General features: G+C 45.0%; 1 protein-coding gene and 1 long non-coding RNA gene across 2 annotated transcripts; both read right to left on the reverse strand.

Annotated features, from left to right (window-relative positions):
• Positions 1–5083: 5083 nt before the first annotated feature.
• On the reverse strand, positions 5084–7996 carry LOC143267636 (uncharacterized). Its single transcript, XM_076546516.1, has 2 exons — positions 7839–7996; positions 5084–7012 (listed from the first exon to the last, which is right to left on the reverse strand). The coding sequence occupies exons 1-2, from the start codon at positions 7994–7996 to the stop codon at positions 6757–6759; spliced, it is 414 nt and encodes a 137-aa protein (XP_076402631.1). The 3' UTR covers positions 5084–6756.
• On the reverse strand, positions 5084–9951 carry LOC143267637 (uncharacterized). The gene is made up of 2 exons (XR_013042971.1): positions 9350–9951; positions 5084–6290 (listed from the first exon to the last, which is right to left on the reverse strand). It is a non-coding gene; the product is annotated as an uncharacterized LOC143267637 (long non-coding RNA).
• Positions 9952–11836: the final 1885 nt, after the last annotated feature.

Consider the following 11836-nt stretch of genomic DNA (forward strand, 5'->3'; position numbering starts at 1 on the left):
CACACCTTTAATCCCAGCACTTGGAAAGCAGAGGCAGGAGGATCTCTGTGAGTTCAGGGCCAGCCTGGTCTACAGAGTGAGTTCCAGGATAGCCAGGGCTACACAGAGAAACCCTGTCTTGAAAAACCAAAAAGAAGAAGAGGAGGAGAAGGAGGAGGAGGAGGAGGAGGAAACAGAAGAAATGCAGGAAGCCAGGGCCGTCCATGGAAGTGGAGAAAGCAGTATCCAAAAGTCGTGGTGAGGGACCGGCACGGTGTAGCTCTAACACTTCTGCAGCTTGTGGCAGATGCTGGCCCCGATCCACACCCCTGCCCTATACCAATCCCTGTAGCCAGCCAAGGTCAGGGGTGGGGTGGTGGCGGTGGTAACCAGTGGAAGGGAGGTTCCAGAGGGCCCAGAGGAGGGGTATCAGGGCCAGGAGTCGGGGTGGAGGGATTTGGGAAGCGATGTAGACCCCTGAGCTCTCCTGAAGGTTTCAGGCAAGTTCACCTCTGCAGTCTTCCACCTGTTCCCACCTCACTCGGTCTATTTTTAAGATTTATTTTGTGATTTTTAAATGTGCATATGTGCGTGACAGAGACTGCGTGCACAGGCCTGTTCCTGTGGAGGCCAGGGCAGGACATTGGATCCCCCAAAGCTGGAGTTACACGCAGTTGTGAGCCCGGGTACCTGGATGCTGGGAACCAAACTCACGGTCTCAGCAAAAGCAGTAAGGACTCTTAGCCACTGAACCATCTCTCCAGCCCCACCTCACTCAACTGAGACTTTATGGATGTAGCTTCTGAAATTCGTAGGAGAAACAATCTCATAGTAAACTCCCTGTTCCTTAGCCTCATACAGGCTTTCTGTCCTGTCTTCTGCAGCAATGAACCTTAGGTGCAGGAGTATGTTGTAAATGTATCAATTGTGATTTGATAGTACAATTCTGCATTTTGCTTGGATGTGGTTTTCTGTAAAAGTATCTTTCAGTTGCAAAAAGAAGTTTCCTTGATGAAGGGTGAGGAATACACCTACATAGCGAAGTACTTTAATGTTTTATCCAACTGTCAAAGAAACATCTATTTAATTTTTCGTGCAATATATACATGTATATATCAATATACCTCAATGTACATGTATTCTTTGAATGATATAATTTCTTTTAAAGTCATATGTTAAGGTGAAGAGATTGAAGTATGATATATATATATATATATATATATATATATAATTTCTTATTGTCTATATGTGTTTAGGTTATCTGATAACCCTAATATTTCAGCATTACCTTTAAAAATTTAGTTGTACTTATAAATAATCTCTTGCCTTCATGTATGTATGTACATCATGTGAATGCCTGTTTAATGACAGGTAAGAGGAGGGTATCAGATTAACTGGGCTCAGAGTTACAGTCATTTGGGAACCACTGCGCATGTGCTGGGAATGAAACCTAAGTCTTCTCCCAGAATATGTGCTTTTAACATCTGAGCCATTTCTACATACTATAACTTGTGGATTTAAAAAAATTAAAATTGTTTAGAGAGCCTATTTAATCAGTTGATTCCTTGATCTGAAATCCATGTATTTTCTATTCATATGAAGGCCTACCATAAATAGATTAGCTGCATTTGATAATTCCATGACTCTAAATGACATGAAGGATATTATGTAGGTCAAATTGGGATTTTATTTTATTACTTCTACATAAAGGTATTGCATTAGAAACAGCTCTAAAAAATATCCTACAGAACAATCCTGAAGATTTTTCTCCCTTCCATTCATTCCCTAAAACAAATGTATTAAAGGATACTTTAAAAACTGGTGTCCTCTAGTATATGTACAGTGGTTTTCTAGGAGTATTCTTCAATGACAAACAAAAACACTGGGAACTAACACATGAGAAGAATCAACATGATTTGCAGCTTACCCCAGACCAAACAGCAGTAAATGATGATAGTAATGACTTGTACAGTTGTAACCTCAATAGGATTTTTCTTGTGTTTGGTTTCTGTGTCTGGATTTACTCTCCTGATCTCAAAAGAGGAGTTGGCTTGAATTATGCTTGAGAGAGTAGCTCTGCTTTGTATCTTGAAATAATTGTGGTTTGCATCTGGCTCTTATTTGTACATTAAGCATGTGTTGTAATGTTACTAAATCCCGAAGTAGTTTCACATGTACACTTTCAGCAGTTTAGTTCCCATTGCTACAGTTTCCCTACCCCCCATGAACTTTTTTGTTACCAGTTTTTGTAAATAGAAAAGAGAAACGAACTGTTTCAAGTTGAGGGGTTCATGTGGCTAAATTCCAGGCTCGAATATGAGAGGTGTATTCCTGAATATTGAGATATGGACTATATATCAGAGTATTTGATATTAAATGTTAACTGACCACACGTCTCATATGGAGTAAGCAGTGATGAAGACACTGACTCTAATAACAAGATCTGCTCATATCTACTGGGGAATCAAGGAATGAGACATTAGGGGAAGGATCAATGTTTATAATTAGGTTTGTGGGCAAGTGTTTTTTTTTTTTTTTTTTTTTTTTTGGTTTTTCGAGACAGGGTTTCTCTGTGTAGCTTTGCGCCTTTCCTGGAACTCACTTGGTAGCTCAGGCTGGCCTCGAACTCACAGAGATCCACCTGCCTCTGCCTCCCGAGTGCTGGGATTAAAGGTGTGCACCACCAACGCCCGGCGGGCAAGTGTTCTTAAGTGTATAAACTGAATACACTTAAGTGTGTTAACAAATAGAGATGTTTTCACGGAAAACATTCTACCACTTTTTATATTAGTTTCTGGTTCATATTTAATTTAGGTTTAAGTACTTACAGTCAATATTTTTCCCTTTTTATTATTAAGAAATTTTCTAATCACTTTGCATTCAATATTTAAAGTACTTGCTTAATATTTTTTGTGCAGCTCTTGATTTCTGAACCTAATATCTATACAGCCTTTGAAAAGACTACCTTTGAAAAGTCATTTTCTCTGAGGAGAAAAATAATGACAAATAATAAATCTACTGACATATCCAGCCCTAATGATGGACTCATCATTGAAAATGCCCAGAGGTGTGGTTTACTACTCACACAGACTTCTCTCAGGCCAATCAAACTGACATTTGAGATTAATCACCACAAGTATATCAATGTTCTACAAACAGAATGACAATTATACAGATAGTTTTAGTTGCAGAATTTCACACGAATCTTTAAATTTAATTCACAGAACTGTCAGGTATTTGTGATATTTTGGTTAGGATACATAAGGAGCACACACATGTAAACCAAGATTGAAGAGAAAAAAAAAAACAAAAACCAAGAACTGAAAAGCACAGTGAAATTAAAATAATATGACTGAAATAGCAAAGACATTTCATTCAGTGTTTCATTAATTTATCCATGTTTTTAATAATTTATGCACAGTAAGGATTAGTGCAATAGCCCCTCTGATTCCAGGGAAGATATAGGTTAATCAGCAAATAAATATTTTCAATGCCTTAATTTATAATACAATGTAACATATGTTACATACTACATGTGCTGTGTGGTACTTTAATATATATAATACATACATACAAACATTTATATATTTACACATATATTAAAATATTATCTTGTGGTATTTGAATTCTATTTTCATGGATTTTATAGTGACACACTATATGCTTCAGCTAATATGAGTAAAATCTTTCAAATTAAAAAAGGTAGATTTCTCAAGTTCATTTTTAATACTAATAACTGAAGTTATTGAAGTATGTGGTTTTGCTGATGTGAATCACAGAGAAACAATTATTAGTCAATTACTTAATCACTGAAGTGGGAACCATTACATGGAATGGACAGTTTTTTGTGCCAATAGAATTCTACATTCAAAATTAGTAATTCTACTTTATTAAATAGTTTGAGCTACAGCTTACTAATATACACTTTAATCATTGGATTTCATAAGTTATAAGTCCATTGTTTAGCCCATAAACCATACTGAAATGCATAATGAGCCATTACAGTACTGTGTTCCATACAAGTCTATCATTCAATGAGCAGTACACAATGGGCATTTTCATGATACAAAATCCACTTCTTTGTTGTAGTTTCTCTATTTACATATCAGTGGAAAAGTTACTAATTAGCAATATGTCTCAGTTCATTTAATGTGAATGAGCAGGATATTCACCCTCCTATTTTCCATTAGAGGTAATAGTTCTATTGACCTCCAACTAGCAAAAAGGTATTCATTCACACCATGGGAAAATGCAGATGGTAGTGTCATCCTTTCTCTTCATTGACATGCAAAGTATTGTTAATGTCATTTTGTTTATATTAATGAGAAAAAGAATTTGAGATTATTTTTTACATATCAGATCCATACTGTACTAAATTATTTCATGAATATGCACTGCTGTGGTTTGAGTCGCAGAATGGAGACAACAATAATATTTCTACCTTTTCTTTTATGAATAGAAAATTCAAACTCAAAATAAACATTTAAAATTGCTTTTTCACTCAACATGCAGGAAGAGAAACAATTTTCTGAAGTTAATAACATTTCTGCTAGGGCTATGGGGAAATCATGCAAAGTTAAACTGCACAGTACAGAAGCCTGCTCAACAAAAAACTTTCGGGAACTTCTGTTACTTTTCTTTCCCTTTATTATTCTTTCAGATTTAAAGTGCCTTTAAAAAGTAACCATTTTTTAGAACTTGGTTGTCTTCTATATCTTGAGGAAGCAGACATTTAAGCTGTCATACACCCTTGCATCAAGTGCATTTGTCAAAGGCAAGAGACTCTCAATATGTGGCCTTTGATTTTTGTAGACTATAAATTTCCTTGCCTTTTTAATGTCTGCCTTAAAAAAATGAAGAAAATATTATTGTAATAGGTGCTGTGGGATGGTCTGTATGTCAAATTGCTCTGATTGGTCAGTAAATAAAACACTGATTAGCCAGTGGCTAGGCAGGAAGTATAGGTGGGAGAGGAGAAAAGAAAGAACAGGAAGGCAGAGGGAGTCACTGCCAGCCGCCACCATGACAAACAGCTGAAAGACCCCCGGCTGAGATCTTTCTCCGGGAGGGACCCCAAACCCAAGGAACACACCGAAACCACAGATCAGATGCAAAAGCAAGAGGGTTTATTTAGACCAGGTACCTGGGGCGAAGTCTCTTGGAGGACTTGCGCGCCTTCCTAGGGCAAGGGGGACTTTTTATGGGACCCCAGGGGCAGAGGCGCGGTTACAGAAGCGAGAAGCATAGTTACAGGGTCCCTATTGGTTGTTTCAAAGAAGGCCAGGGTGAACTTGGGGTCATATGTGTGTGGCTGATTTGGCCTTGTCCAGGCCAGCTGCTTATTCCTCAAGGCCAGGGGCCCGCCATAAAATATCAACTGTCTTACTCCCAAGGCTGCTGACCACAGTTATCTCTCTCAAGGCTGGCCATAGCTATCTCTGTCAAGGCCGGGTAGCTGGCTATGGCTGTGAACTCCTGTTTTTCTGATTCCTGCAGAATGGCGTTTCTAAGGCCAAGTTATTGGGGGGGCATAACATCGGCCCAACGCCCCATATCCTCATAATGGAGCGGGGGTCTTTCATTCCCCCATTTTCTTTTGTACCAAATGAAATCTTTCATTTTAGGATGGAGAATAAGGGGTTAGCTCTATCTCTGACTGTCTGAGCCTCTGATATTGTTTGGTTAGGATCAAAGCCTGGGCAACAGAAACCTTATCCTTGATGAATTGCACCAATCTGTTGAGGATGTATGACCCAAACAATAAAATGAGCAGGAGGACGATTAGGGGGCCCATAATGGTGGAGACAAGGGTCATAAACCACGGTGACCTTTGGAACTATCTTTTAAATCATTTTTGTTGAGCATGGCTACTTGGAGCTGTCTGAATTGGCCGGTCTCTATAAGGGCTGCAGTCCCTGTATCTACCCCAGCAGCTATTTTGTTTATGGTAATTTTTTCCAGTAACAGGGCCAGCGTCAGGGAAACAGGCTCTCTGGTGATGTCCCTCCTTATGTCAGGAGGACTATTAGGGGGATCAAGGGGACCCCCGGGTGAGTCTTATCTTTAGTGGGTTTGGAGAGCGTTGAACTAGATGTCTCGGTGCCCTCAGCTTCGTCGGGTTTCTTGGCAGCCTTTACATGCGACGTGTGGACCCAAGCCGCTGTCCCGTCAACCTCGGCTCTAGGTTCCTAGATTGAGGGCGTCGGACCCAGACAGAGTCCCCAATCTTGAATGGGTGAGGCACCACCGGGCGGTTCAGTTGTTTTCGGCAGGCAGGGGTTTTTATACCGTCTTTTGCATCAGTTGGAGGGCTAGTGGCAAAAGAGGAGATATCAGAGTAAAGGAAATTTACAATTGGTGGGGGAGCCCCATACATGATCTCGAACGGGGTTAGGCCATGAGGCCCAGGAGTGTTCCGGGCTCGGTAAAGGGCTAGGGGGAGTAGGAGCACCCAATCTCTAGTGCCAGTTGCAAGCGTTAATTTGGTTAAAGTCTCCTTAATGGTTTTATTTGTACGTTCTACCTGTCCTGAGCTCTGGGGGCTGTATGCACAATGAAGTTTCCAATCGATCCCCCGTAGCCTGGCCACCTCCTGACTTACCTGGGAGACGAAGGCGGGCCCATTGTCTGACCCCAATATCTGGGGTATTCCATACCTGGGAAAGATGTCATCTAGGAGTTTTTTTTTTTGGTTACCACGTTAGCGGTCTTTTTCTTGGTAGGCAAGGCCTCTGTCCATCTATGATGTAAGCTCCATTCCGCCCCCATTTTCTTTTGTTAGTTCCTGGTCCTCCGGGCTTCCGCCATCCGGAGGGCCTGGGTCAGCGCGATCAGCTCTGCCTTTTGGGCCGATGTTCCAGGTAGCAGTGGTGAGGTCCAAACTATCTCCGATTCGGTGGTGACGGCTGCTCCGGCCCTCCGTTCTCCTTCTTGGAGGAAGCTGCTCCCATCCGTGAGCCAGGCAGCAGGGTTGCGGGGTTGAGGGAGACAACTGGTCTGAACATCACTCGGTCTGGGGGCTGCTGGACCAGAGCTTTCACCGCATGGGAGGATAACACAGTTAATGGCTGTCCCAAAGTCAGTTTCCCTGCATCCTTGAGCAAAACAGCAATAGCGGCTACCCCGCGCAGACAGGGGGCGGGCCATCCTGCAGCTACCGGGCTTTTATGGCCCCAGTCTCTGTACCAGCATTCCTTTTGCAAAGCCTGAGTTCTCGTCCACGAACAGTTTAAAGGGCTAGGACTTGTAGGGGGGTCCCTTTGGGTCCTGTCCAGATGTCAGCTGAACCTTTTTCTCGGTGGTCCTTTGATACCTCCTGTTACCTGTGGCCCCCTGGACCAAAGCTGTGCGGTCATTGAGAGAGCCTCCGGTATGGGTCAGGACTGAATGTTGAGCCCCGGTGTCCACTAGGAAGGTCACTGGCTGCCCCCTAATCTTGAGAGTTATCCTAGGTCGGGGGGAGGGGGTCTCCTGGCCTTGACCTCCCCAATCTTCCAGATTGAGGACCCTTGGCTTAGGTCTCCGAGACCCTTGAGGCTTTTTTTTTTTTGATCAGTCACGAGCCCAATGTCCTCTCTGTTTACAGTAAGCACTTTGTCTTTGTCAAGCAGTGTCCTTTTTTGATCTCCCGTCCTAACTTCCTAACTCCCTCTCTGACCTGTCCCTGAGACCTTACAGTGGCCAGGACTTTTTTTTGTTTGTTTTTTTTTTTTTTTCTCCCTCTGTGTCTCTCTAAGTCCTTTTTTTTTAAAAACGCGCTGCCGGCGTCTCTTTCTGGTAACCTGAGCCCAATCGGTAGGGGGTTAGAGCCCCTGGAGACCCGCTAAGAGCAACTGGCCAGAGATGTAGGTGTTCCCTACCTTCGCTGCTTTGTCCCGCCTTCCTCGTAGGCGACCGGCAATTGGGGAGGAAGCAGGAACTCATCCTCCGCTGTTTGGGGGCCGCTGCAGGAGCCGCCGGTCCCTCCGGCGCTGTCGGGGGGGTTGTAACACTCGGGGCGGGGTGACTCGGCGTCCATGGGTGACGCCGCCCCCTAGTCACCTTCCCCATATTGGGCCGGAGCCGGTCGTGGCACATCGCTGCGGGTCGCCGGCCAGGGGGCGGTCCCTCGCCGACCCCATCCCCGGCCCCGCCTGCGTGCCCCTGCCACATCCCGTGTCCGCCTGCGCCGCCGCTGCCGACTGTGCCGCTCGGCCGCCCATCGCGCTATCCACCGCCCCTCCGAGCGAGAGGCTGTGGGGCGCTGCCGCCGCAGGCTCTCCGCCGCCCGGGTCTCGGCCGGCCGCGCCTGGGGCTGCCGCGCGCCGCCGGAGGGCAGGTCCGAGCCCGAGTAGGCGCGGGTGCGGCCGTTGGCGGCGGGGCCACTCTGCTTGGCGCCCATGTCCGCGCCGCCCCAGGCCCCCGCGACCGCGCCGCGGCCGCGCGGACGGGAGGAGGCGCGGGGAAACCCCGGCGCCCTAGCTTCCCGGCGGCCCTGCCTGCGCGTTCTCTTCTCCCGCACCCGCTTGCAAGCCTGCCCGCGCGCCCGCCTGCGCCGGAGCAGCGGCCCGCGGGGAGAGGAAAAGACTCGCTGGTGTGGGGTTAGGGAGGAACAGGGAGTGGGAGGGATCCGCCGATCTGGCTTCCTCGGCCCCGGGATTCGGCGAGCGCTGCTGCCGCCGGGGGGCTGAGGGGAAGAGAAACGGCTTAACCTATGGGGGAGGTTCTGTTGTCAGGAGTCTCCACATGGCAATGTATGGGACCTGGTCCGGGTGGCCATGGGGACTGGAAGCAAAAACTTTTCCCTCCACCTGTGAAATAAGACTGAGGTTAAAGGTTTCCTGACGAGGCCATCCTACATCCATTTTAACCCAATCGGCCTCGCAAAGAGTGATCTATTTTTTTTTTCTTGATTACGACTCCTTTGTTGTTGGCTCGTGTCTTTCTTTACGTCTGACCAGTGTTTAAGCATGAGGCTCAAGGGGGTGATGACAGTCTGTCCTATGGCTGTTTTTAAGAGGAGAACGGTTAAACAGAAAACAAAAAAAAACGACAGACCAATATAAATAAGACTAACACTCGCTGCGCGGCTTCGGTTCCAAACCGAAAGCAAAACCAGAAAAACCGTGCCCCCAGAGGGGTCTTCAGACCGTGCCACAGAGGGCACTTCAGATGAACCGTGGAACGTCTTCCAGGTTCCCAGATTCCCCTAGGACGTCTCCCAGGGTTCAGTGGCGAAGTCCAGACCCGTCGGTCCCCCCTTTCAGATCCACTGACACAGACAGATTATCAGACGCAGGCGCGGAGACAAACAAACAACATTTAACACTCAGACAAACAGACAACCCTCAGACTGGACAGGGATGACATAAATCAAGGCCGGCCGGCTTACCTCCTGATGGTGGGTCGGTGGTCCCAGGGAGGGGTCTCAATCCCCGTACGGGCCACCAAATGAAAGACCCCCGGCTGAGATCTTTCTCCGGGAGGGACCCCAAACCCAAGGAACACACCGAAACCACAGATCAGATGCAAAAGCAAGAGGGTTTATTTAGACCAGGTACCTGGGGCGAAGTCTCTTGGAGGACTTGCGCGCCTTCCTAGGGCAAGGGGGACTTTTTATGGGACCCCAGGGGCAGAGGCGCGGTTACAGAAGCGAGAAGCATAGTTACAGGGTCCCTATTGGTTGTTTCAAAGAAGGCCAGGGTGAACTTGGGGTCATATGTGTGTGGCTGATTTGGCCTTGTCCAGGCCAGCTGCTTATTCCTCAAGGCCAGGGGCCCGCCATAAAATATCAACTGTCTTACTCCCAAGGCTGCTGACCACAGTTATCTCTCTCAAGGCTGGCCATAGCTATCTCTGTCAAGGCCGGGTAGCTGGCTATGGCTGTGAACTCCTGTTTTTCTGATTCCTGCAGAATGGCGTTTCTAAGGCCAAGTTATTGGGGGGGCATAACATCGGCCCAACGCCCCATATCCTCATAATGGAGCGGGGGTCTTTCACAGCATGTGAAAATGCCGGTAAGCCACAAGCCACATGGCAAGGTATAGATTTATAGAAATGGATTAATTTAAGCTATAAGAACACTTAGCAAGAAGCCTGCCACGGCCATACAGTTTGTAAGCAATATAAGTCTCTGTGTTTACTTGGTTGGGTCTGAGCAGCTGTGGGACTGGCGGGTAACAAAGATTTGTCCTGACTGTGGGCAAGACAGGAAAACTCTAGCTACAAATAGGTTATACCTTTGTAACTGAAAACATTATTTTTCAAGTTTAGGATTTGATACTTCTCACTTCACATAATGCTGTGGATACTTTATTTTATTTTCATATTGCAAAATTTAAAGGGAGAAACACTCTTTGGAAATAAATATGCTTAGAACTTGCTCATCCTATGAACAAAGGAATTTATGTTTCTTAAATTGTCCTGTTCTCTATGCCATCATGAAAGCCAGAAATCATCTTCTAAGACATCACCTTTCTAAACATAGCATTTATGTTGTTGTTGTGTTTGTTTTTTTTTGAGACAGCGTTTCTCTGTGTAGTTTTTGCACCTTTCTTGGAACTCACTCTGTAGCCCAGGCTGGCCTCTAACTCACAGAGCTCTGCCTGGCTCCGCCTCCTGAGTGCTTAAACCTAGCATTTTCACTGGTAGAAATTGACATAAAGCCTTTCATTCTGGACCATAGAATTTAGACTTGATGGAAGTACTTATTTTTAAGGTGCAAATGAGCCATGTCTACTCGAGCATGTATTTTACTCCTGTTTTAATTAATATATTGCTGTGGATATTGCTCTATATAAATAAAACACTGATGGCCAGTGACCAGGCAAGAAGTAGGTTGCCAGGCAGGAAGGAGGTGGGACAAGGAGAGAGGAGAATTCTGGGAAGCAGAAGGCTGAGGGGGAGACACTGCAGCCACCGCCAGGACAAGCAGCATGTAAAGACTCTGGTAAGCCACCAGCCACATGGCAAGGTATAGATTTATAAAAATGGGTTAATTTAAGATAAAAGAACAGTTAGCAAGAAGTCTGCCACGGTCATACAGTTTATAAGTGATATAAGCGTCTGAGTGATTATTTTATAAGTGGATTGTGGGACTGCGGGGCTGGGGGAACCTGGAGAGAAGCCCTCCAGCAACATAAATAAGCCAAAGAGGATTTTTCCCTAAATAGGCAAACACTTATAAAAACTGAAATTTAAATTTCAATAGGTTGCATATTATAAAGTTGTTCTTTTATTCAAATATATGGAATATACACAGTATTCCAACTTACAGGACCTGCAAAGATAAACAGCATTTTAGTTTTGTTTCAGAAGTCATAGTTTGCTAATTTCAGACTTAAAATTAAGCCTTTAATATTCCATTGGCTAAAAGACACGCTTGTTTTTCTGCAATCATGTTATTGGATAGTTGTATGTGTATGTTCTGGTTTATGTGGATAAATATATGTGTGAGAGTGTGAACACATGGGTGTATGCACGACAGAGGTTAGCCTACAGTGTTGATCCTCAAAGAGAGTGCACCTTTTGTTTTGAGTCTGGTTCTCTCACTGGAACCTGAGGCTCACATTTTAGTCTTGACTCGCTGGCTAGTGAGCCCCAGGCATATTCTTGTCTCTGTTTTACCAGCTCTGGGATTACAAGCACAGGACTGTGTTGTCTGGTTGGTTCTTCAGCAGATGAAATTTCAAGACTGCACAGTGTTATGTCTGTGACATGACTGTTAATGATAACACATAGGTCTACAATGAAAAAAACAATGTGGGGAAGGAAAGAGAGCACATACTCAGTTTAAGTGAAATATGTCACTAGGAAACTTGACGTTGCACCCAGGACTTGTGCTGAAACAAATCTGGAAGTGGTGATGTAATTAGCAGTT

This window comes from Peromyscus maniculatus, chromosome 10, assembly GCF_049852395.1.
Source record: "Peromyscus maniculatus bairdii isolate BWxNUB_F1_BW_parent chromosome 10, HU_Pman_BW_mat_3.1, whole genome shotgun sequence".
NCBI lineage: Eukaryota > Metazoa > Chordata > Mammalia > Rodentia > Cricetidae > Peromyscus > Peromyscus maniculatus.